Source organism: Colius striatus, chromosome 7, assembly GCF_028858725.1.
Source record: "Colius striatus isolate bColStr4 chromosome 7, bColStr4.1.hap1, whole genome shotgun sequence".
NCBI lineage: Eukaryota > Metazoa > Chordata > Aves > Coliiformes > Coliidae > Colius > Colius striatus.
In genome coordinates, this window is record NC_084765.1 from 23,271,922 (window position 1) to 23,299,803 (window position 27,882).

Consider the following 27,882-nt stretch of genomic DNA (forward strand, 5'->3'; position numbering starts at 1 on the left):
TCAAATTATCTACACTATGCAGCTTTAACATGTCCATATAATTTAGTTTTCAACCGTTATTGTTTTAAGTACATGAAATAAATTTTAACTATGAGAGATAATGGCTATTTATTTCTGAAATATGTTTGTATGTAGTGAATTTTTTTACTAAGCAGCTTGTAGCTAATTAGTTTTCTGATACAACACGTACAGTCTCAAATTGCTGTACGCCAGTGAACAAGAATACGGAGCAGAGTAAAAGACTAAAGCTTATTTTCTTGTGTCAGCATAGTTCATTTAAATGACAGGGTAAAAGAAAGGCATGAATCAAATGTGAAATGATTATTTCTAATGTGCAAACCCAACGTTTGTCACAGTTTTCTGTTGTGCATATATGTCAGAGCTGAGGGAAGCTACAGTAGCAAACATTTCAGCTTGAGAAGGCAGTGTTGAAAACTACAAGTTTATATTTTCTTATGAGATTCCCCTTTCTATCAGCTCTGATAAGAATATTGTTCATAAATGCAAAAAGTGACAAAGCACTTGTCACTGTGTGAAGTGTCTGTGTGAAGCGGCTGAGATAGTGCTGAGGTCAGAGTTCTGTACTTAAGATGTGATAAGCGAGTAGTTTTACTTTCTGAATCAGGATTTAAAAATTAAAAAAAAATGAAATGTCTTTAGGTCAGACTATTAGACAGTAGGAAATTTTCATGAAATAAAATTTAGCTGAACCCTGGCAATCCATGTGATGTAATTTCCAACATGTTAATTCTTCAGGAAGTGCATTCTATGGCTAATACAGTGAGATCTACGGACATATCAGATGCTAGTTCACTAGCATGTGAACTCAGTTTCACTGTCTGAAAATGTTGATTAGGTTAATTGTCTGCATTACACTACTTACCTCCTTTCGGCAAATTAACAGTCTGTTATTTGAGTCTCTGATATGTACACCTACAGCTATTATAGGTGCCATGAGGATAATTAATTGCAGGTGAAAACTAGAAGTTCTATACAAAACACAGTTGACTTTCTGTTGCATGATCATTTTCATATCAGGCATATCAGAGATCTGAGCAAGTAATTGCTTCATATTTAAGTGACAGAGCTAATGAGCTGTTTAAGTCCTTTTTTTGCAGATATGGTCAGGGTCAACTATGTCCCTGGAAAACAGTATGTTACTTAGATCGTATTACTATTAGCTTAGAATTGCACATCATTCTCTTTCCTTCTTTAGCAATAAAAACTTTTTAAATTATTACATTATTAAAATAGTTACAGAAAATTTTCTGAATTTGATTAGTGCCTCAATAAAAGGTCAAAATACCTTGGATCAAATTCTCTGCTACGGCACAATGGTGTAATAAACTCAAGACAAAAGCCACACAGCTTTGTGTGTTTCCTCATTAATATAGACTTTGATTTTATGTATTCATGGAGAACTGCTCCTGTATTTGCATGGCTCTCACTGCACCACTCTAGTATAAACAACTGTTTTGCCACGCAGGGGTCCTGTGCAGTCCTTTCAACTCTTTACTTGCATGACTTGCTTTGGTCTGCTCCTGTGACCCTGAGAACTGCTCCTATTAATGTCAGTCCCATATCTGCAGTTAAGGGCAGCCTTTTTAATGAACAATTGAAACATATAATATCTGTGTTTAAAATGTCAGCTTTTGCTTGTACCTAACAGTGGCAATGGTAATTGAAAGATTAAAGCTTTTCTTTTACATAGAATAAGAATAGAATAAGCTGTGATCTGTGAAAAAGTTGTGGAAAAATATTTACTTACAGCAAAACATGTCTAAAAAAGACTGGTTTTCAAGAGTAACATGAAGCATAAAAACAAAACCAGTGTTTTGGATAAAAATAATGCATTTTCCTACTGGTTATATTGTTTTCTCTTTATCTGTGCTTCAGGATGAAAGTTTTTAAACTGTGAATTGGATTCAGCTAATATAAACTAATACAGCTTCACAGACAATGTCACTATTTCCAGTGTAATAAAGGAATCAAGGAAAACCTGTAGCGGCTAAACATCTGAGCCATCTGTTTCAGGTTTTTTTATGTCTCAAGTTCAGGAGTTATCTGCAAGATAGATGGATGTTTCTTGATTTTAAAATGTCATGTGAGGGAATTTGTGCAACACTGAAGTAATTACTTCCTTAGGCCCCTGACATTAGACTAAGGAAAGTTTTTATCTTAAGATTGGATGGTTCATCCAATTGCGCAAAACACAAAATACAGTAAGTGCATGTGAGGGGAATTGTTAAGTCGAAATATTTACCTTTGTACTATACAGCTGTAAACATAATTTCTAGCATCAGGTGAACTGATATAGTGTGATTGATTGCAGGTTCCCTCAAGAGCTGAACATGGGAAAAATCAGTGCCGAAATCATGTGGACTCTATTTGCCCAGGATATGAAATATGCTCTGGAAGGTAATTAGAACAAACTATTAAGTACATTAGAGAATTCACCAGGATTGATTTCCACTGCAAATGATACCTGGCATCAGATTTAAGCAGGTGATAAGACCTTTCTGAGATATTTGTTTAAGATGTTTCATAGTTTTGTGAAAAAGAAGTGTTGTAAAGGAAGAAAATCATTGCACTATGACTATATGAAGTTGTCTGTGGAGGAAGGAGACAGATGAACAATAACTTATAGAATCATAGAACTGTGACAAAATCATTGATGTCCAAAGCACCACAAAAATGCTAGAGAGCATTGTGGACATTCCATATTTTCTTACAGGCTAAAAATTGTTCACTTGCCCATAAGAAACACTTACAGAATGAAGTAATGGAGAAAACAGAAACAGATATGTAAACCTTTTTGAGTTCAAAAGGCATATTGTAGTCATTCTGCCTCTAACAGAATCAAATGTGGTTTCCTCTTATTCAAGATAGTGCTGTGGTTAAACATAGGTTAATAGGTTAAATATACACTTTTATTTCTCTATAGCTGATAATCTTCAACTAATGATTTCAAAACTACTCATGAAAATACCATTATTGCAGAAAATCAAGTAAAAATATCTGCATTAAATTTCTTTTAAAACACTATGTATTCACATAAACATATAGAACATCATTAAAATCTCAATTCTTGAAAATAATTTCATCAAACTCTCCCTAGCTAATGCCTAATCATGGCATTACCTGAACTTCACTAATTTTCTTTACCTGTTAAAAAGACTTCAGGTTTAAATATGAGAAAAATTCAAGATGATTTTAGTTTCCATCAGACATTGAGTATAGCTAATATGATTTGGAAGATAAATTGATATATTAATTTTATCAGAAAACTATTTTTTTGCATTGTACAAAATGCAGTAAAATTTGTTCTGTAGGTCTTATACATATAAAATCCTTACAGAGTTTATCTCCAGAAAGAAAAAAAAAAAAACAAATCATTGTAAAATTTACAATCTCATGGTCAACCCAAACAGAATGTGAAAGGAATTCTAATATAGAGTACTGTTTCGAAAACAAAATAAGTTTTTCTCATCTTTATTTAAGTATTACTAGTGGTAGACTTTTGTTTGAGTTTTTTTTACTTGCACGGTAGCAGAAATAGCCTATTGTGACTTTTAGGTAAGGAAAACTCACATTGTCTTCAGTCAGTCTTGCTACTAACTACAGAGGAAGTCTGCAAGTAGTGAAAATAAATGTGAGGTTGGATTTAAACAGCAATGCAGCTGAACATGCAAAAAGCATTAAAAATAGGATTAATTGAAGGTTAATTTCTGTATTATTTGCTCCAGAACGTCTAACACAGTAATATCAGTGTGGTGGTACTTTGATAATACTGTAGATTTTCATGATTATATAGAGAAAGATGAGTGGCTAGAATGGCTATCAATGGAAGAATTATTTTGTTCATCTGCCTTTGTGTTTCTTTGTTTTTTTTAATTATATTCCTTGAATGTGAATTTGCACATGAAGTACAGCAATAGAAAAAGGTAGGAAGAAAGGAATAAATTGCAGGAGCAGTGATTGTAATATGGAGAATGACAACAAAAGACATGAAAAATCAAACCTAAGATGGAGGTAGGAGAAGAAATGTTCAAACCAATAATATGTGAAGTTGATATCCAAGAGAATCAAAACTACAATGTTGAGAAAGCTAACATCAGGAAGGAGATCATACTTTGAGAGTCATCAATGAAAAGCTACCAAGAGTAGTGTGAAAAATAAATGAAAGCCACTGTTTTGAGGTTAGAACATATTCCTGATTACTTCAGTGGGAACAGTCTTATATCTGGAGAGGTTGCAAGGAAGGAATAGGAATTAGAAGTTGTCTCTTCAGCACCTCAGTGTTGTGGTTGCCCTTATAGATAGCTGGCACAGATTATAATTTCTAGTAGATAGTATATTGTCATGCTTTCATAACCTTGAACATATAGTTGAACTCTGCACATAGATACCTCTGAGCATTCCAGTGCTTTGAATGTTTTAGCCATTGAACTATAAACATTCTGTACTGCAACAAAACAATTCACAAAAGACAATTCACTCTATTTGCTAAGTAGAGCATACTGATCACTTAAAAGGCAGCTTCAGATCAAATCGTGGTTTGTTTCCCGCTCTGGCTTTGGGGGTGAACTAGATCATCTTTCAACGTCTCTTCCAACCCTTGAGATTCTGTGATTCTGTGAACAGGAAGCTCTTGAGGAAGAGTTAATTATATAATATATGAAGTGTGTATGCTTGGGCTGAATAAGCACTTTAAAACAACTATTAATGGTAATATCCTACCTTTTCAGAGAGATATATAGAGAGGGCTCATTAGAGAGTACTTGACTTTCTATGTCTGTTCCAAGGCAGCCCCTGAGTATGGTCTCATCTGTGTTGCTGTGGATACTGTCTTTCTGAGGAGAGTAAATGCCAGTTTGTCATAAGAAATTCCAAATCACTCCCAGCACAAGTAGTGAAACAATTCCTGTGTATAAATAATAATTAAAGGAAGTTGAAATTAATATAAGTTATTATAAATATACATAATTTAACCTTCTATGGTTTCATTCCTAATAAGCATCCTCAATAAATCTAGTCACACAATATAGATCAGCATGCTGTTTCTCTCTCCAGCTTTGCTAGTTTTTAAATCATTAAGTCTTTCCATGGTTATTCTACAAACTGAGTTTGATTCTCCAGTTGTTAATAGTAATAAAACTTTTTACTTTTAATTCTGCAAGATTAGGAGCAAGCCCTTAGGTGTGGTCACACTCGATCCTCGTGGTTTTAATGGAGCTCATTAAAATGCATTGCATTCTGCTACACCAGTCTCGCCTTCCAAGTTATTAACATAGGCTACCATCTGTTCGTATGTAATGTCCAGTGTTGTGATAGCAGTCTTTGCCTGATTCAATTGAATATTAATGTCCTGAAGCTGCATCTTTTGTGTTATATGAAATAGCCCACCATTGTTTGCAAAAGGCGTACTGATACGATAAAAAACATTCAATCAGCTCATCCAGGGTGCTGTTTCCAGTTATTCCCACCTTATATATTCCCAAACATATTCAGCCATTCTCATCAGTTTAAATTCAGGAAATGAGTATGTCAGAACTCATTCTCTAACAGAAGACTAATACTGAAATATCCAGTTTCCATTCCTTTTTCCTGAGGGCAGTTCAGAATGGCTGTTTGAGCTGTGCCCTCTCACTGTATGGCTGAAGGCCTCCTCTACCCACTCAGGAGGTGTACGGAGCTGCAGCTGCTCTTCAGCAAGGCTGCCTACCTCCTTTGCAACAGAAGCCAACAGGCTGTGTGAACCAGGCACCAGCAGTCATGAAGCTCTCTGCCCTGTCTTCTCTCTTCATTGTCCAGAACGGTTTAGTTAGGAGGCTACTGCTGTCAACAGAGAAGATGAAGGAAACAGCAACTTCCATTTACAGTGGCTATTTGCTAGAGAAGAGTATAGAGGCTGCATGTCTCTATGAACACCCAGGCAATGTATTTGCATGTGACAGGGTAAGTGACTGCTGTCAGGGAAAACGACTAAATTTTGGATGAGGGAGGAAAGAACATCCCAAAGCTCAGTTCAAGTCTCCACAGCTGCTGAATTCTGGTTTGAGATCATCATTTTCTTCTCGATTTTCTTCCATTTTAAATTAATAACAATGTTTTGCCTTTGCCATATATATTAAGAGTTTTATGCAAACCTTAACACATTGAGTTCACACCGGTTTTATCTTTTTTCTTATCTAAGGATCCTGGGGTTATTTTCATGTATAGATTTTGCATGGAGAAGTTGTCACATGTTTCCATATTTCTCTCAGAGAACTCCATTAGATTTGGCCCTTTTTTTTGTATTTCTTTGCAGATTATTCATGAAGCAGCAATGATTTATGTAATAGGTTATATACATTATTTTTTGCCATTTAATTTACACAGGTATATCCGAGCTTGAAGAATGCTAGTGTTCTGTACTGTTTGGTCCTCAAATTGTTCTGAATTTATGGCACAAACAAATGAGAATAGAGAGAATTTCACCATTAGTGCATGTGATTTTTTTACTGATTTTATATGGTAAGAAATCTTTTCCTTTCCAAGTATGAAAATGCAAAGGTTAAAACATGATGAGAGAGTAATGAGAAGAAATTACTCATGCAATTACAAAAGTATCTGATTTCATTCTTTGTCCTCAGAAATTTCTTTTTCAGATCTTTTGTATCTCTAATTTTTGAATAGGTCAAATCAAATATCCAAAACTGTCCAGTCTGTTAGAAAGAGAACATTCTAATAACCATTATTATGATAATCTAATTCCAGTAGTGGCTAGAAGTCAATATCACGCTCAGTCCAGAGATTAATCGACTGCTGTGTAAATACAGCAATATAGACTCAGACATGCAGAGTAAGATTCTGAAGTGTCAGGCCTTATAAAAATAAAAGAACAAGAAATTCATTACATCATTTTATAGATTTAACATAGCTTTGCTTCTTAAGCTTGCTGTTGTCCTCAGTGCATAAAAAACTATCTTCCCCATTTCCCTGATATATTACTCCTTCACAACAAAAACTGATAAAGTGATTGGAAAGAGAAGAGGCAGGTCTGTGAGTTGATGCTGAACACGGGGACAGGAAGAAAACCATCAAAAGCTAATGCTGCCCAGAAAGGTCATGCCATTTGGTGGCAGATTTCAAGTCTATTTTCACCCCAATTATTAAAAGTTCCCTTAAGATAGAATATAGCCTTGGCTTAGAAGGAGACTATGGAGCAGATCTGGGGAGGTGGGGCTGAGGTTGTGGAAAACAGAGCAAGATGAACTAGAATGTATGGTTTCATCAGAGTGTCTAAATATGAAGTCTTTTTATTTTAGTGAATCTCATTCTGCAACATATATTTCAACCAACATATTCCACCTTCATTTTTCCAGAGACCTGAGGAATATGTAGTCTCATGGGAGATCAGTAAAAGGCAAAGACAGGAGCTTACCGTTTGGGTTAACACTAAACTGAATTTTGGCAGATAATCAGTAAGATTGAATGGGACATGATTGGAGAGAAAAGGGAGTTAGAAATGTTCTTTGGTCAGCTTTACAATGTTAGCAACAGCACCTACATACCATATGTACTGAAGGGCTGAGCTTTGCCAGTATTAGAATCCAGATGAATCATGTGCAACACAATGATCCCCAGGCTTGCCTAAAAAGCACCGTAGCCATAGAAAATGACACTGTTTTGTTGAAGTTAGTTAGACCTACTAATTAAGACAGATAAAGTGGACAGAACTATTTTCAGGACCTAAGCTAATGTTTCTTCATGGCATAATATTGTTCTGTATCAATGTGTCATCTTACTTGCAACTACCTCAGAGATCTCTAGTGTGGTACAATTTTGCACTTGGGGACACTTCTACTATACCATTTGGTCATTCCCTAACCCACTTTCTTAGATTTTGCATACTGAATCATAATCAGAACAGAAAGTACTACAGTTTATACTGCAGTACAAGTCTATGTTAATATTAATAAGTTAAAATTTCTTCATGTCTGATTATAGATATATGCATTGTGCTATATGTTACCAAAAAAAATGTAATGCCTCAGTGAATGCCTGACTTCATTATTTAGTCTTTGACACTCAATAATAGAAGTGTATATCTCCTCGTATATTTAATAATGAAAGCTCTGGCCTTATTTAATCTTCTTTTAACTACTGAATATTAATATTATTCTGAAACATTATTATTAGCTCTTACTAAGACAGTCACTGATGTAAAACATATGTATATAAACTTTCCCTGATGTTGCCTAATTGTGAGTAGGACAGTTTTGCTAGTCAACACATACTAATACTTCCATGTATTAGTGTAAGTCCATGTTGTTTAGTGTAAGTCTGTATTTTCTGGTCAGAGAAAAGATTTGGTCTTTTCCTGCTACAGGACATTCCCCTGATGCAGTCATGTACTCCAGCAGCCAGGGCTTGAATTTCCTTGTCCTATTTCTTTTGGGGTTTCTTCCTGATATCTCTGCCAGAGTACAGCTGCATAATGTTCACACAGTAGGAATGGAACCTAGGTGTTGCACCTCTTCATAAATTCTGGGAGCTAATCAAACCACATATTTTTTACGTCTTTCCTTTTAGAAACAGTAACCAATGAGAGCTTTCTTAAAAATATTTTTTTTTCTTTGTCAACTAGAATAAAACATTTGAATAAAACAAAATTTCAAATACCAAACCACCTGCATGCTATTTCTAATCCTGCCTATTCTTATACTTCACACTAAGACACTTTGTAAAATCTTTCCTCATACAGCAAACAACTGTTTTCTTCTCTGCCTCTGTTTTATTAAGTTGAAGAGTCAGTCTTTTAAGACTTTTCCATATACGAATATTCACTAGTGTCTTCTCCTCTAGATTCACAACTAAATTTCTCCTTATGGGCAAGTGCATTGGTTCTAAACTAAACATTCAATAGTGGTTCCAGCACCCACAAGAGAATAGGATTTATGCATTAAAACTGCTGCTTTCCACACTATTTTTAAATAAGCCTTAAGTGCAATTTGCTGGGTGACAATTAGAAAAGACCTCTCTGGTTTTGCTTTTGCTTTACAGACAGGGCCGGGTACATCACAGGTCATTATTAAAGTGCACCCTCACATTTCTTTTGCTGCTTTATTCTTCCTGTTTTGAACTTTATTCTACTAACTGCTTTTAAAATACTCCATACCTATTTGATAATGTTTTGTGCTCACTTTGCACTTTAGTGATGAACCAAAGAGCAGAGAATCAAGTCTAAATGTTTGCTTCATGGAAAGCTACTTTTTTTTTTTTTAATTAAACAATAAGTAAATTAAAGTAACCTGTCATAAGAAGTACATTAAATATGCAAAGCTAAGTATTCAGCAGTTAAGACCCAAGGCTGCCTTTATTGCCTTTATTCTCTCTTTCCTCTCAGATTCTAACATCATAATACAGCATTTAATTATGTGGTAATATTTCTCAAGAAACAGTGTTTTCCAAGAAATATGTGTTTTCTCTTTGTATATTGCAATTTTTACACGTATTGGGGGTTCATAAAAGCCTGATCAATGTAAATTGGATTCCTGTACCAGATTACTTTTCCTTTTTTTTTACTTTTCATTATGTCATTGCTTTGAATGTATGTTGAAACTTCAGTACAAATAGTTAAAACTTCTACCATGTTCTATAGAACCAGAGCTTTAAATATCATCATAAATCTCAATCAAATCAGACCAGAATGACCCTTTCTTCTCCACCATTCATAGCCTGCATTTCCTTACACTTTCTGTCGTCAGTTCACATACAAAGCAAGAGTTCTCCTAGGGTTTAGGTTATTTTGGTCCTCGGAAGCAGGTCCTTATTTCCTTCTGTAATCAATAGTAGCCATGTGTATCCAAAGACAAAATTTTGTCTCTGTGTTTGTTCTTTGAATATTATTTATCTGTTTAGCTTTCACAGTACAGAAATATCACTGTGACATGATGTTGAAGGGTAAAAGTTATACTGAGATTGACCTTGCTAAATTATTTGCTGTACTGGTATTTTTCTTCATCTTAGTTGCTCACAGGATGAAGCAAGTTTCTGCTTAATCATGCTGCACATCTTGCATCTTGAGCTGCCCTTTATATACCCATCCACTTTTCTGGAACTTTTTTGGACAGATTTGGGTGCAAAGTAGGAACTAATTACAGATACCAATAGTCCAAATTTTCAATAAGAAGTTTAAAAAAAAAAACCTAAGTAATGTTAAGAAGATATCAATGTTAATTTGCCTAAAATAATTTTAAATGTTTAGGCAATGTAACATAGTAGGTAAAAAATGTCAAATGCAATGTTTGGTAGTTGAAAATAGGATTGTTTGCCACAGACTCACACATCTCTCATGACATTATGTGTTGCATCTCTTAAGTAGTATGTAACATTGGTATTTGATGCCCTAGAAGTTCCCATAAGCAGTTTACATCTCCCAGAAAGCAATATACAGCTTTGCCTTTTCAGATGACAGTCAGGTAGTCCTGAAGTCATTTGTACCCTCTGTGAAATGTGAAGCAAAGCAGTCAAGTCTGAGAAAATGGCCTCTCATTTTGAGAGCTCCTTAAAAGTAAAGGACAATGTCATATCAGCTTTTAAAGTGCAGTGCATTGTCAGGGATTAATTAGTTTACCTCCACTTTGGACAAAAAGACAAAAGTAAGAGTAAATCCATTTGTTTTCAAAATTCAGAATGAGACAGTCTGCCTTCCTCTCCTGGTCTCTGTTGAGGGAGGAAATATGACCCTGTGGTTAAGAAATCTTTGGATAAGATCTACATTGTCTTTCATAATTTATGTATGTTGCCTTAATAAATTCTCTGGGTCTCCCTATACCTCAGATTTCCATTTGTAAAATGTAATAGCACAGTTTAATCACCTCACAGAAATGTTTAAGGTGTAATCCATTATGTTTCTGAAGTGTTCAAAGATATTTTGATGAAAACTTCCAAGGAAATGCAGAAAAAAGATTGAATGTGTAGAAGTCTTTTATGAAAGACACAATATTTTTAAAAGCATAATTGTAAGGTTTTTTATTTGTAAATCCAAAAGAGGAAGTAATGACAGAAGTTTTTCAGTGTTCAGTTTGCTATATTTATCTTGACACAAAGGACCCTTTCAGAAAGGCCAATACTATTTCACATTAACAAAATCAATGTAAATTATACGTAATTATCAGTTAGTTGTGTCCTCTGTATTTCAGTTAATAAGCAGTGACTTCTATTGCCTTTAGCAAAGTACAAGAACTCCATGATGAGACATCTAGTACAATGTAATGTCTTCTTCTAAATAGGTTATGAAGCTTTGAGTTTACTTTTTTTTTCATATATGGCCTGATTCAATATGTTACATTCAATCAAGAGTCTTTCAGTTCATTTCAGTCGTACAGGGACTAAGTCTAGAGCACTCCAGGCATAATACTCACATTAATAAGGCAATGACATAGCAACCATCTCCTATATTGTAGGTGCATCATACTAGTGTAATGTTTCCTGAGTGATTCAGAGGGAGAAAGGCCAATTAATACTCATTGTCATTTCTTATAAGACTTTTTTGAGAGCTCTTCTTCCAGTAGTTATCCTCAGTTTGTGCCATGCATACACTTCCGAATTCTATGACTGAAAGTTTGGAATTAGTAGGGTTTCTGAAATAGCAGCTCTGAAAGAAATAGAAAAATTACACAGCTGGTAGTCTCTAGAATGATTGCTAAGTAATTATTGCAAATAATATCGAATTATGTTACAATAGTTGAAAATAATGTCTGAGTTTTGATGGGAAATTTTGCAGTTAATTAAACAGAATTTCCTAATACTTGGTCTCAAGCATTTACATATTAATAAACTGTAGTGCAATACCATGTATATAACAGTCAATCCAACTGATTGTTATATAATTAATTAGCTACAGAGAAATCTTCTTTTTAGTACTAATGTCTGCCACATTATCTTTAAAGCCTGGAAACTGGGCAGCCTTTTTATTAGATATTCATATATATATTTATGTATATCTAGTCTATTTGTTCACTATTTATAGGTAAATGTCTTCCTTGCAGTTCTCATTCATGAGGATTTGAAATATTCTTTAAAACTATCTAATTGGAATCCTTGAAGCAGTTTAACTGTATGTTGTTATGAAAATCAGTGGCTAGGAAACTGCTGTAGAAAAAAAAAATCTCTTAGCTTTTATACCTAAGTAAGGGAAAACAAGAGCTGAAAAAATATAAAGTTATTATTTTACTATCAAATATTTAAAATGTTACTCTTTGATGAAGGTTTTTAGATTACCCTTTTTTCCTTTTACAGCAACTCAGGAATGTAAAAAGTTATCTGGATACTGAGAGTGATGTTATTACCTCAAAGCTGTAAAAGGAAAAAGGATTCTGTAGTGAACAACATTCTATTCTAATTTGTTAGATGGCATTATGGTTTTAGGGCCATGTAAATGCTTCTGCTTAATAAGTCTTTCTTGTGACTTTATTGACAAAATACTATGACACTACAAACATTAGACCAAAGCATAATAGTTCTATTGACATTTTGTTTGCTGTGCTAAGAAAATCTTCTCAGTTTTCCTTAGGAATTGCTGGAAAAATGAGCAAGAAAGCAAACCTAGTTCCGAAGTATTGCCATTTGATCATAGGCCTATAAGGAAAGTCCCTTGGGTTATAATCCTTTCCTACAATGTTTCTTTCTAAATGTTTCTGTAAAAGAACAATTGCCTGCAATTACATTATTTGCTAGATATATCACTGATTTGCTGATTTCATCACACCCCAAATGCATTTGCATTTAAAAAACCCTCTTATTTCCTGGTTATATAAACAGCATCAGAACAGAAGATTGTTTTGGGGGCTGTTTGAGGTTTTTTTTCTGAAAGTCTTCTTAAAGGTGTTACTGTAATTATAATTTGTATAACTGAGATAGAATAACCCTTTATGTAGTTTTTGTTGTAGTTGCAGTTACAATATCTATCACTGCAAATATGTGGAAAGCATATGTGCATTAGAGCACTCCCTCTAAAAAGCTGTTAAAAAAACCCAACGTGTAATCAATACTGTAAAAAAGATATTCTTACTGGAATTGCAATAGATAAAAGCATCTAAAGTGCACCATACATGCAGATTACAGTTTAAGATTTTACAGTTTACATCAGTACAGGTACATTCATGATATGGTTACATAGAGTAATGCACCATTATCACTAATCGGAACCGCAAATGCACTTGTTATGAAACTCAGTAGATTAATAAAGGCTTATAAAATACACTGTACTATAAGGGATATTTCATAAAAGTAGCAGCACAAAATAAAGATTTATAATATATCAAGTTTACTATACTAGATACCCCATTCATCTGGAATTAGTTACGAGAAAGGTCTAGTGTTTCTGTCATAATCTCTGCTGAGAACATTTGCACAGCATACAGTTGGCCAGTTCAGTTCAAGACTGACTCAGTATTGTAATAATTTTGCAAAGCAAGAATAGGCTTTTTTTGAAAGAGTCATATTGTGCAACTACCACCTCTGTCTTCCACCATGTCCAAAATGGATATATCTATATGGGAAAACAGGAAGCTTTCCTTCCGAGTAAAAAGACCCAGGTCTCCAAACTACACTCATATATTCTGTGTTGTCTCATTTTTGCATTAACTTGTGTAAGATTTTCATAAATCAAGCAAGCTGTCCATGGGTCCTAATCTAAATTCAAAGTGCCTACAGTGGTATTCCTAGACTCTTTTAACAAAAATCTGTCATTACTGTGGATAAAATCATCAAATATCATCCAGTTAAGATTGTCATGGGCTGACTCATATGGGCAGCTATGTTCTCTGTTCTTTGGTTTATGTAAACTGAGAGGTAATATGCATAGATACAAAATGGCTTCATAGATCATGTTAAGTATTTTCTGATGTTCTGATAGGTTAATGTCAGGGATTGAAGATGCATTTTGCACTTGCATGGAGCTACAAGTAATATCCTAGGAGACTTTTTAATTCTTTCCAAGGTATAACAGCCTGGAGAAAAAACCTCAATTATTCATGAAAACAGGAAGACACCAGGAAGGTGGAGAAGCCCATTTTGAGAACGCTTTATTAAATCCGCTTTTCCACTTGTGGCATGTATAAATCATATGGCTGTAGAGCTGCAGAACTGTCTTCTCTTTCTTTTTCTTAACTATGAGAAAAATGTAGCCCATTTACCAAGGCAAGTTTCAGATTCATATAGGACTTGTATTTATAGTCATTACTTCATTTGGCTACTACAGAGCTATAGTTAGAAAAAAATTTTATAGTTAGAAAATTTTATAGTTAGAAAAAAATAGTATAGAAAAAATTTGACATCTGACACAGCTTCTTAACCGCTTTGTAGCAGCCAAAGAAGAATTTAAAGAAGTCAGAAAATTTGTAGGTTTTCCTCACTGTAGTGAAGAGAAATTAAAAGCCTAACTTGTGGTCTGATCTTTTTTTTTTTTTCCAAAGCCCACTCATAAAATGGAGATTGAAACTGTGGGTACTCCTGTCTCTCAAAAAAATCAAAGCAATTTTACTTTAAAGTGCAGGTACTCTATCATTATGTCACTAGTGCACTGAGGCACAATAATGTTATTTACTGTTAGAATGCAGTTAAATGGTCTTATTTCAATTTCTTCTGTTACAGAACATGAAAAGCAGAGGTTATGCAAAAGCACAGATTATATGAATTTGCACTTCAAAGTCAAATGGTTTTACAATGAATATGTGCGAGAACTCTCTGCTTTTAAAGATGCAGTGCCTGAATACTCTCTGTAAGTACTGTATAAAGAAGTCAGCCATGAGTTTGGGATTGATGCAAGGCTTATTATGGTTGAATATTTATGCTCAAGTCTGTGTGGTATCTCAAAGTGCATAACACTGACAATGCTCTACTTTTTGCACTTCCTTCTCTTTAATTCTTCATTCTATCAAAAGTGCAATTTGCTTTTTTGTAGGACACTAGATCCAGCAGTTGTAAATGCAGGTCTTCATAGGTGATAAAATATTTTGATCAGAAGATGCCCAAGGAAGGTACAAAATGTGGGAACAGTAGCACTATTAGTTATAAATCCCTGAATTTATTTCATACACAGATTTGGATAAAGGTATATTATTAGGATAAGGTATATCCTAGTGTGAGATGCTACATAAATTATTCTTACTGGTAATATTCAGCTGCTGTTTATTTTTTACTTTCCTCCTGCAAGTAATACATTCAGTTCTGTCCTTTTATATGAGCTGTCCCTAATCTCACTCCTTAATCTTCTGCAAGTCTGCTGATTTGCCCAGATGGTTTGGGTCCTGTTACTGCATATAAATATTTTTAAATAAACTTAAGAAAAATAAAACACAGATGATGTTTTAGAAAAGTATAGTTTTACCCAAGCTAGTTCACAGAGAAAGAAAAAGTAAATGTTAGTGAAGAATGAATTTTGATAAAAGATATGTTCTATAATTTTTTTAAAAAGTGCAGGATATGATCTCTTGCAAAACGTGAATGTGCTTCCCTGGCAGCTACTGCAAGTTTTACATCACTAGGGTAGACTAGTGGAGTCTGTGAAACTGAAGCATGAAAGATCTTTTAGTAGCCACAGTGTCATTGTTGACAAAAATTTTTCTAGGATAAGAGACTCTTTAGGAGCTAGAACAGATATGAAGACAAAAAATGCCAAACTGCTAGGTGATATGGCATGTCTGCTCTCACAGACTTTATTAAGTGTATTTTTCTTTACAAAATTGTTCTTATTTTTTAGGTGGTTTGAACCATTTGTCATTCAGTGGCTGGATGAAAACGAGGATGTCTCAATGGAATTTCTTCATGGAGCACTAGAAAGAGACAAAAAAGATGGGGTGAGCCTTTACTTTTTGAAGGAGAGAATAAAGACGGTATTCTTCTTCATGTACTAGAAGTACATTTCGTCCCGCAGTATTCTTATTAGACCTCACAAGATATGCAATCAGTAATGATTCATGGAAGACAACGCTATGGACAAAGTTCTGCTCTAACTCCCTCTGCCTAAATTCTCTGTAGACTTCAATTTATGGTTTCACTGCTGTCATGAAGGAGATTTTCTTTTTTATTTTTAACAAGTTTCACATAAATGTGAAAAGATACAATTTTCAGTATTATCATTGAGCCTTATTTATTTGTTATTTATTTTTATGACTCTAGGAAGGATTTCAAGCAAAAGAAAATAATTTAATACAGTTTTGATCAAGTATTAACTCATTTCAATGTTTCTTTCTAGTTTCAGCAAACATCAGATCATGCCCTCTTCTCTTGTTCTGTGGTTGATGTCTTCACACAGCTCAACCAAAGCTTTGAGATTATTAGGAAACTGGAGTGTCCTAATCCAGAAGCACTATCTCATTTAATGAGAAGATTTGCAAAGGTAAATTAAAATCAGTGCATCTCAACTAAGCTTCAGAGATAGTGACATTGTGTTGTCATGTACTTAAAAGATAAGTCATTCCAATGTTGTTTAAAATCAATCTCTTCTATCCTTATAAAGACATGCTGTCTGTAGCTTAAGACTGATTTTCGTCTATCTCATCAAAAATATTTACCATTTTGAAAAGTTTTGTCTTCACTGAGATTTCATACATTTATAGGTTATACAATCAATTTTTATTCTTGCTAAACACTGATTACAAATCCATTAATGGAGCAATTCAGTGAAATGCAATTCTCTAATTAGTCACTGCCAGGAAAGGAAAAATTCAAGGTACAGCAATAAAGTTACTGTTAGTTGAAGTCCTGAGATGTTGTTTTTATTCATCTGCTATTTGATAATCACAAATTTGTTATGCCAACTGTTTGGATTGTAAAGTTTCCTCGCAAGTGTTAGATTTTCATTGTAATCCTTATGGCTTTAAAAAAACTTTGCATTACATTTATTCTTGTTCTTCCATTGAAACAGTTTTCTATTTATAAACAAAGTTCCTATTTACATGAATATTGTAAAGTAAGTGCATATTCCCAGATATTGAAAAGTGCTCTCTTGGTCTTATTTTTCCATTGGATTTTTAGTCACCCTAGGAGATTTTTGAGCTTGCTATGGTTCTGTTAAGTATGTTGCATGTTGCAAGAAGGAAAGCTCTCAATGCTTCTCAAAAACAGTATGACTAAAATTAAAGTATGTATGCTATTGAAGATTACATTCCATTAAGAACAACCCACCATCTGTTGGGCAGGGATTAGAAAATGTCCTCACAGGATTTTTTTATATTATATCTAAAATATACATTAAATGTGTAAGAACCTGCAAAATCTTTAATTTACATAAACTTCTCTTTTGTGATATTTTATTCTTTTTTACATGATCAAATTTACCTTTTAAAAGACTCTTCTCTTTTCCTAGACTATCAACAAAGTGCTTCTTCAGTATGCTGTAATTATTTCAAATTACTTTAGCTCATACTGTGATAAAGAAAATGTGGTAAGTAAAAAAGCTTTGTTTTGTTTCTGTCCCAGCAATTAAATTACTTGCTGTACTTTTTGACAATGTAATCACTTTTGTATATGAGAAAAGCATGAATGGAGGGAGGGATTTTTGTTTTGCTTTATTTTTAACTAAGGTCAGCATGTTTTCATAGCTGCTTACATAGCAGTGTAAAAGCTGGAACAGATGACATTAGTGATTGGTGAATATGGTGAATATTCATCATCTTTTTTTCCAAACATACAAAAATTTTTTTGACTGAGTTTTTGCTTTCTTTTCTTTATCAATTTATTGATTATAGACTTTATAAGATCATAGTGCAGGGAGTATGTGCCTACTTTTCTGCTGCTACCTCTTTGCTTACAAGGGTCTCTCTAATGAAGGACCAGACAGCCATGGGCTCAGAAATAAATGAGATACGAAAAATAAAGATGTGTTTAAGCAAATCAAAAGATTATAAATGGTTTAACATGAACAAAGCAAATTGTTCTTATGAACTCTTTTCAGTGTCATATATATTCAATCAAAGCCAGCACTCCCAAGGCAGGCAACATTTAGCAGTCAGCCATATTTAGTAGTATGTTATATATATGTATCAATCTGCAATTACATAATTAACTGCGGCACCATCCTCAATATATTCGCCTTTAAAAAGCACATTCCTTATCTAGCTTATACACAGATATCAGCTGCTGAGGGCTCTCTGTAGCATGAGTCTGTCATAATCTAGAGATCATCAATACATACACTATAATAGACTTTGGATAGATAACTATTGCAGCTAAACATAAATTATTGGTCGTTCTTCTTATGAGTAACATTAAAAAGGACTAACTTATTCATTTTTCAGACCACAAATATATTTGCTATAAGAGACTTATACTATTCTGTTCCTTTTAGATATTTTTTTCTAAAATAGAATTAATAACTAAAATATCAAATTCAAACCTCTATCATTAAATAGAAGTTTTATATACAAGATTTTACAGAGGAGTGACTTCTGTGTATATAGATGTCATTTCTATATACCTATATATGATGTCTCAGATTTAACTTTCCACTTCAGATATTTTCAACCTTGAAGCCCAGTGCTGTAAACCCATTGAAAAGACTCACTTTAGCAGATATCCACACATCTTTCCTGTAGCAGTACAAAATCTTTTCAAAATTTGAAGAGTAAAAGCGTAGTTCAAGTTTGGCAATCGTTTGTAAGATAAATCAGTCTTATAGCTGTAGAAACACTGGGAAATATGCTGGGGAATGGAATGGAATGGAATGGAATGGAATGGAATGGAATGGAATGGAATGGAATGGAATGGAATGGAAAGAGGAGAGGAGAGGAGAGGAGAGGAGAGGAGAGGAGAGGAGAGGAGAGGAGAGGAGAGGAGAGGAGAGGAGAGGAGAGGAGAGGAGAGGAGAGGAGAGGAGAGGAGAGGAGAGGAGAGGAGAGGAGAATAGTTCAAGTGGAAGGGACCTACAATAATCATTGAGTTCAAATATCTGACCACTTTAGCGCCAACCAAAAGGTAAAGCACAGTATTAAGGGCATTGTCCAAATGCTTCTTAAACAGGTGTGGAGCATTGACCACCTCTCTAGGAAGCCCCTGTTCCAGTGTACCACCCTTTTGGTAAATAAATGTTTCCTAATGTTGAGACTCAGCCTCCCCTGATGCAACTTTGAACCATTCCCATATATCCTATCACTGGATACCAGTTGATATGTGATGAATTGCCACACCATCTGCTTTCTAGAAGAAATAAGTTTTGATTTGTAGTGTTGATTCATCAGTTCAAAGAGTTTGTGTAGTCTGGTGGCCTGTCCAATGGGTTTTTTTTTAATTGCTGGAGAGATTGATTTATGAAGTTATTGTGATATGCCAATCTTTACTAAGGCTTTAGATGAAATTAGTCTCATTATGGTGTAACATATCAAATGTCTTTAGGGGATATAACATTTTTAACAAAACCTACCTTTTTAAAATACATATTTTAGCTTAATAAAAGATCACTTCATATGCTGATTGCAAATATATTAGAAGTCCATCTCCTGCACTACAGTGGATAGTAGAGATTTTAAAAAATAATTTTTATGATTAAAGTTAGATTTTGGCATTCTTTTTCAAGTCAAGGCTTTTACTATTTTTAGTCAACACTATAAAATATTCACATAAACTGCTCAAATAAAAGCACGTCAAAGGTGCTTTTCATAAAGACATTTAACTAATGTAAAAACATCCTCTTATCTTCCACCTCCTGTCAGAGTTCACAAATAAACCTTGTTTTATATATTGTACTTGCCACCCACTTTTACATGTTGCTGTATCTTGCTGTCTGATTCCTGTAAACTGCTTCAAAGAGTGTTCTGAAGGGCAAGATGATAATGAAATAATAAGATTAGAATATTTTTGAGCTCTGCTTCTGTTATTTACTGACAGCAATGAAAAATCTTCTGTTGAGCTGAGATAGGCTTAGGCTCTGAAAGAGCAACCTTAGCTAGTCTCAAAAGAAACTTTGAAAACTGCCCAGCATGAAGTATTTATCTCAGTATATTTATCAGTATATTGCCAACGGCATTTGCACTTGTTTTGAACAAAAGAACCAAGACATTATATTCAGCTACTTCTTCCCCTATCAAAAATCATAATTGTTGATTTGTGATATTGCAGATAATTTCCAGAATAATTAGTATATCAGAAGAGAGGAGATAGTACATAAAAGGATAACACAGTCTTACTGATAATGAATTAGCACAAGGTAGATAAACAAACAGAAGTCATAAGGTTTCTGGATTTTTCAAGAGACAGGAAGAGAGGTGATATTTCAACCATTATAGAAAGCTAGCTGTCTTTTGCAGAAGGACAAGTAGCATGCTTTACTTCAAAACTGTAATGTAAGTAGTAAGAAGTTAGATCAAATTTCTTTTTTTTCTCTTCAGTTGAAAGGACTCTAACACCAAATTCCTTTGAGAGTAATGCAGAACTAATTAAAGCTAAATCATGTTATTGATCTTTTGAACCAAAATCTAATCTCACTGTGTTTCAGCACCACATTGGAACATGCTGTTAACTAGAAAGATACAAATGAGTATCAGTAACTGTAATCATTCCATCACTACCTTGTTGTCTGAAAAAGTTCATGTGGTTTATTGAAATGCAGCATTATTTCAGTGTCTAAATCCAATATACACTAGAACTGACCTTGGCCAACCACAAGTCTTTTAGCAAGTATTGTCTTATCACTTCCCCCACAACATACCACACTACTATATAGTGTTACCTGAGTACACAAAATTCTAATAATAGATCATTTCTTCCCTGATTTTGTAATAAGCTGCTTAATTTTATCTATGTTTTACTTTTTACATTATATTTATCCACCAACTTTTACACTGTCTCTCTGTTCTGCATTAAAGACAGAAGCTTAAACTGCAATATTTTTAGACTAAAATAATACATTTCCAAAATTCTACTGCCTAAAATTCATTCACCAGCTTTTTAAGCAATGCAAAATGTACATCTCTGAAATATTATTTAACAGAATTGCCTGTTGCTATTCAACATCATCATCAGCAACATCATCATTCAGCAACAGTCTTGATCTGGGTTACAGTGCTATCTCAGTTTTCTGCAAAGAATGGGTCTAGAATGTGATCTGGCAATCTCTTTCCTCCAGCTTATTTACACTCTCAAATTACTTTATCGTGATTGTGTCTTCTCTCCAAGAGATGATCATGTACTACTTGCATTAATCCACCATATGTAATTGTATTAACTAGACTAGTGACTACAGGAGCAGTGACTACAGGTTCAGGATATGGAAATGATAGGATCTCAAAACTGCCCAGCCAGTTGGAAGAAAGTCTTCAGTTTGCTGTGGTGCAACAATGCCTTAAGGGCATAATGGGTGGGCACTGCTGGGTGAATTTGCTGACTGGGCAAAGAGTGAATTAAAGAAGGAAGGGAAGGCAATAACTGTTGAGAACTTGAGATCCTCCTCTAGAAAACGTAATTGCTTGAATGTGGGACTGACGAAGAACACATTTTCAGCCCAGCAGCTGTGAATACATATAAAAGAAATATAACAGGCACGTTCTCACATTTGGTGCTCTCTTTATAGCCCTGTATCTTGATGAACAACATTCAACAATTAAGAGTCCAGCTTGAGAAAATGTTTGAGTCCATGGGAGGAAAGGAGGTGAGTTGTATTTGTTTCCTGGTTCATTCAAAGTTCCTTAGAGATCATTAGCACCATGTTTCAATCTAGTCTCAGCCTTCACTTCTGCTTGCAAAGAAAATAAAAATGTTTCTAAAATAAAACCTACAAGAACTATTTAATGTCCTGGCAATACTAGAAAGATCTAACACTATTTCACAGAAACATGCTAATGATCTGTAAAGTTCAATTAGCACTGAGTGGTTTGTGTTGCAATCTGTAGTGCCAGCTTTATTTTAATGTTTGTATTGGACTATACTTTGCTTTTTTATGTATTGGTACGTTTTGCCTGTATCTGAAAATTTTGTAGAATATGTGCTTTGTGCTTTGTCTGTAATGTGTCATGTCTTTGTCTAATGCCTTTGACTTGCAATCCACTGAGCAGAAGAAAGAAGGAGAGAGATTCTCTTATGAGGTTTGTGATAGTAAGCATCTTTTATTATTCCTGACCATATCTTTTAAAGTTAAGAACTCTCACATTTCCTATTAATTTCCATTGATGCATTTGTGCAATTCCCTATGATCTAAAATCAAAAAGAGCTATGCCTGGTCATTCAGTTGACACTCTAAATTGAAAAGTTTTACTAAGCAAAGACTTTCAGAGTTTCTGAAAAATCTGTAAAATATTTTTTTAAGTGCACTTTTCAGTACCTGAGGGCCTGTTTATGTTCAAGATTTGGCACCATTTCATCAACAGCTGTTTCTTAACAACCAGGACACGCTTAGCTTTATATCCTTTCATATTTCACAAGATTCTAAAGTCTTGAAATCCTGTCTACAATAAAAAGGCATAAACATGTGCTTCAACACTTTGCTGATTGTAGTCTTTGTTTTTAAAGCTAATGAAGAAATTAACATCTTCTCAAGTTATAGAGTCCTGTCTTCTTGTTAAAAAGCAATGTTTAGATCATTAATATACTGCCCTTGTTATAAGTAGTTGGCTTTAAAAAAGAACATCTACATCAGATATTCTTATTGAGGCTGTATTTCGATAGTTTCATGCAACTTTGATGTGACCACATTATAGAAAGAATTGGAAAAAAAATTATTTTATATTTTCACATTCACAGTAGGAAGCTGCAGAGGTAAGATAGTCCCCTGTGTCAAGCAATGAATAGCACCATCCAAATGAGCCTACAGATTAACTCTATTAACTCCTTAGTGAGGAAGTTCTGTCAAGCTAGCAATAGCTTCTTGAAGCTGCCATGGCAAAAAAACTTCCCATTCCAGAGAACATGAAATAAACTTCTGCAGCCTTGTCATCATTGACAAATTCATATCAAATTTTGAAACATATATTTATCTACCTATATTATCTGGAAAAGAGGAGACTGAGGGGGGATCTCATTAATATTTACAAATATCTAAATGATGAGTGTCAGGAGGTTGGGGCATCCCCTTTTTTCTATTGTAGCTAGCAACAGGACAAGGGGTAATGGGATGAAGTTGGAACACAAAAAGTTCCACTTAAATATAAGAAAAAACTATTTCACTATGAGGGTGAGGGAGGGGTTGTGGAGTCTCCTTCCTTGGAGGTCTTCAAGACCCACCTGGCCACGTTCCTATGCAACCTGATCTAGGTGACCCTGCTTCTGCAGGGGGGTTGGACTACATGATCCCTAAAGGTCCCTTCCAACCCCTACCATTCTATCATTCTATCATCTAGACATGTCTGGTTTTTTGTGGTTTGTATTAATTCCATCTCACTTTCTAAATATTACAAATAATCTTGAACTCCAAGTTCTTATGTTCTGTGCAAAGTACTTTTGTATTAAGGTATTGGATCCAATCCTACATGTTGAAAGTCATGACGTGTAAAAATATGTAACTCTTCCTAAACCTTGATGAAAAAAAGAGCAAAGGAAAGATGAGTATGGCTTTATATCTATATAAAAATCTTTTCAAATCAGAATATTTTATAATCTCAAAAATGTTCCATTTTCTTCAAGAAAATCTTAGTGTTCCTTTTGCTCGTAATAGCTTATATAATAAAAATAGATTTAAAAATAATTAGAGTTTTTCATAGCAGTTTTCTTTCAAAATCTCTCAACACTTCTCATCCTTTTTGCTTTCCCTTCTGATGTTAATGAGGATTAATTATTAAGGTTCTTACAGTATCAAAGAAACATCTAGAAATGTGCTGCAACATGCAACCCTTAGAGATAATTTGGAGATATTTTTTCTAAAATCCTTTAGTTAGGTATCTTAAGTGCATCTATGATTCGTGGTCTTAAAAAAAAAAAAGACCTGAAAATACATTGTTTCTCATTAGGGGAATTTTTTGGAGAAAAGTACACTCAACTTTTTGTCAGTCATGTCAAAATGCCCCTAAAATGAGTGTCCTCACATTGGAATACTTATTGCCTAAGCTATTCCAAAAGCATAAATGCTAGTGATAAATTTGCCTTATTGAACTGGTGCTTATAAGAAACAAAGTCAGCAATAAAATCTGTAAGCAGTTTTCTTGCAGGGACAAAATAGCTTAATGTTTTGCTTGTGGAGGGCATAAAAAGTCAGATGATTTTTAGCAGAATAATGAGACCTATTTCAGTTGAAGCAAAACTAATTCCAAGAAAAATTAAATGTGGTTAATCTCCTCCGTATCACATTGTGAGCAGTATGTCTTTCAAACTCTGCAGTCAAAATGCCAAAACCAAGCAGCGGTCCCTATGATCAGAGTAGGTCTATTGCATATTGCAGGGCAGGGAGCTCTATAAATAGAGAAAAAACTGGGCTTTCAGCTCCCCTGTGATTAAAATAAAATAGTTTCTTTATTAACTCTCCTCTTCTGCTGTAGTCAAACAAGAAGAATGCTTCAAAAACTACATAGATTAGATCAATCTGCTACAATAAAGTAAGAGTAGTGGAGTGGGATAAAACCCACTGTCTTTTTTCTTTTAAATCAAGTCCAAATCCATGGGAACAGATCATCATCATGTAGAATTTTGGTTTAGCTCTTGTTTGTTTCATCTACAAGGAGTGCATGCATTTGCAATAAATCGTTTTTTCATGTGTGGTGAGTTGGAAGCTGATGAAAAGAAAAAAGTTAAACACTTGTGTTGCTTTGCATCAGATGACAGAACATGGCAGAAAGAGTTACAGCAATTAGGATCTAAAAAGGTGGAAAGCAAAAACATGTTGTGTACCACAGTATCACATTTCCTGTAGGTAAATCACATTTCTACTCCAGAGAGCTTAGTTCCAACTTTATAGGGATTCCTAAGCATTGCATATAGGAAACTATATTGGGGTCTAAAGACATTGATGGGATGACATCCGAGCCACTGCCTGAGCTTTTTTTTATGGGAGACAGTGTCAAAAGTCTTGCTGAAGTCAAGGTAGATGACATCCACTGCTCTCCCCTCATGTAGCCAGCCAGCTATGCCCTCATAGAAGGCTATCAGGTTGGTCACACAGGATTTCCCCTTGGTGAATCCCTGTTGACTCCCTCTGATAACCATCTTTTCCTTCATATGTTCAGTGATAACATTCAGGATGAGTTGTTCCATCACTTTTCCAAGGGATGGAGGTGAGGCTGATCACCCTGTAGTTTCCTGGGTCCTCCTTCTTGCCCTTTTTGAAGACAAGTGATATTGGCCTTTCTCCAGTCCTCAGACACCTCACCTGTCTTCCATGATTGTTCAGAAATTATGGAGAGCAGCTTAGCAATCACATCAGCCAGCTCCTTCAGCAGTCTTGGATGCATCCCATCAGGACCCATTGACTTATGAGCTTTAAGCTTGCCCTACAAGTCTTTAACCTCTTCCTCATCCACCCAGGGCAAGTCCTCTGTTGTCCAGACCATCCTACTAACCTTGCTGGACTGGATTTTCCAAGAGCTTGCCTTGGCTGTAAAGACTGAAGTAAAGAAGGCATTCAGTAGTTCAGCCTTCTCTGCATCCTCTGTCGCCAGGACACCCTCTGTGTTCAGCAGCAGGCCCACATTCTCCCTAATACTCCTTTTGCTGCTGATATACCTGAAAAACCCCTTATTATTTTGGCCAGGTTTAATTCTAAGAGAGCTTTAGCCTTCCTGGTTGCACCCCTGCATGCTCTGGCAATGTTCCTGTATTCTTCCCAAGAAATCAGGCCCTTTTCCACCTCTCACAGATGTCTGCTTTCTCCCTGAGTAGATCTTTGTTCATTCATGGAAGCCTCCTGTCTCCTTTTCTTATTTTCTTCTTGTGAGAATACACCGATCTTGGACTTGGAGGAAGTGGAGCTTGAAGATCAACCAACTCTCTTGGGCATTTCTACCATCTAGATTCCTATCCCATGAGATTTCTCCAAGCAGGCATTTGAAGAGGCCAATGTCAGCTCGCCTGAAGTCCAGGGTCACGGTCCTGCTTGGTGCCCTGCTTCTTCCACACAGGATCTTGAACTCCACCATCTCATGGTCACTGCAACCAAGATTGCCTCCAACCATCACATCCCCAACCAGACCCTTTTTATTTGTCAGCACAAGATCCAGCAGCACACCCCTCCTCATTGGTTCCTCAACCACCTGTCACAGGAACTTGTCATCAACATTTTGTAGGAACCTCCTAGATCGTGTGTGCTTGGCTGAGTGGCTTTGCCATCAAATATCAGGGTGGCTGAAGTGTCCCATGAGGACCACGGATTGTGATCATGAGGCAGCTCTCAGCTGTTTATAGAAGGCCTCATCCTGATCAGGTGGCCTGTAAGAAACTCCTCAACAGCATCACCTACATTTACCCTGCTCCTTAACATTTTCAACCACAAATGAATGGGTGTCTAATGACACTCATCGTTCCCACTCCACTCACACACCCCTCTTCAACATTTTTTCCTTTATTTTTTATATATGTCTATATGATGACTTCTCAGATGCTGATCAGCATTGCCTTTTGTCTCACTTTCATCCTTTCTTTCTGGATGACTGCAAAGTAGGGTATCATTGAGGCTAGATTAGCCTCGTAATTCATCATTTAATCACATCTAGGTGACTGAAATTTCTGCAGTTGAGGATGTTTGTATCTATTCATTTAAACTCTTACTAGTAGTAGCTAGTATGAAGAATTACAGACTGTATTTACATGAGTCCTTGTATATTTCCCTTCCTGTAGTATAACACTTCACTATCCAGAAACAAATGATTGGCTAGTGAAACAGAGATGGTTGTTTTTATTGTTACTCCTTTTCCAGTAAGTAACCTTAGCCAAGTCATGAGCATTGATGAAAGCCTTAGATAAATAATCTCTTCATCATTGATTTGTCTTGCTGGGAAACTTATCTTCTTTACATAGTGTTTTTGAGAGCTATGTGTTATTGTCTCAAGTAGTGAGTGTTGTGATGTTAACTTGCATCAGTCTTGCAGCTTGTCAGCTTCATTAAGCCAAATCATTTGCACAGGGCTATAGTCAATTTGCCACACAATGGTTTTCTGTGAATAAGCAGTGTTTTCTGAGTGTTAGCCAGGTTGTTCAAACCATTGCTGAAATTATGGATCCTTCCAAAGAACAAATAAAATTCCTTTTTGAGCTTGTTGTTGCAAAACCGTGATGTTTTTCACAGTGTAGTTGTATTGTTAATTACAGCCTTTCAGAACATTTAAGAGGGAGACAGTAACTCTTCCTGCTTCCATTGAATATTTTTTTAATATTTTGTTTTTTGAGAAAGGCATTATAGCTGGACATATTTTTCATACTGAAAAATTAATTCATTAATTTATTCATGAAAAACAAGATACACAGAAGATAGTCCACAATGTACAAAAGACAATCTACACTACTGTGTGTGAAACGCAGAGGTAACAAAAGCTGACTTACCTTATCTCCATTGCACCAAACTGTCCTAAAACTATCATTAATAGCAGTGAAGAATTTCATAGTATAGATCCATCATACTAATTCCCATCTTAGCTGTACCATATCAGAAAGGGGGAAAAAGTAGATAGATCATGGCTGTGGTATATTTGGATGACGACAGTTAAGGGCCGATGCCTGAGGACACTGATTTGCCCTGGCAACTCACTAATACAGTGAGGGCACAGGGCAAAATAAATGAAAAGTGCACATTTTAGTCCTAATGAGACACTCAAATTACTGTCTTTTCCAGAAGTTAAACAAAATAACAGCAACATTTAAAACTCTTACTAACATATACTTAGTCATCATGACATTGCCAGGTGTCTAGCACCTGGATGGTCAGCCTGCATACCTCTTTATATTCCACTCCTCCCTATGACACTGCATTAAAAAGCATGAGCA

General features: G+C 35.1%; 1 protein-coding gene across 3 annotated transcripts in view; it reads left to right on the forward strand.

The window, feature by feature from the left end:
- UNC13C (unc-13 homolog C) overlaps positions 1-27,882 on the forward strand; it is a 218,198-nt gene that overhangs the window by 163,663 nt on the left and 26,653 nt on the right. For all 3 annotated transcript variants that reach the window (XM_061999969.1, XM_061999968.1, XM_061999970.1), the window contains 6 exons: positions 2,333-2,418; positions 14,644-14,770; positions 15,752-15,848; positions 16,247-16,390; positions 17,360-17,437; positions 21,557-21,634. In XM_061999969.1, the coding sequence (XP_061855953.1) occupies positions 2,333-2,418; positions 14,644-14,770; positions 15,752-15,848; positions 16,247-16,390; positions 17,360-17,437; positions 21,557-21,634 (610 nt within the window). The remainder of the gene's footprint in view (positions 1-2,332; positions 2,419-14,643; positions 14,771-15,751; positions 15,849-16,246; positions 16,391-17,359; positions 17,438-21,556; positions 21,635-27,882) is intronic.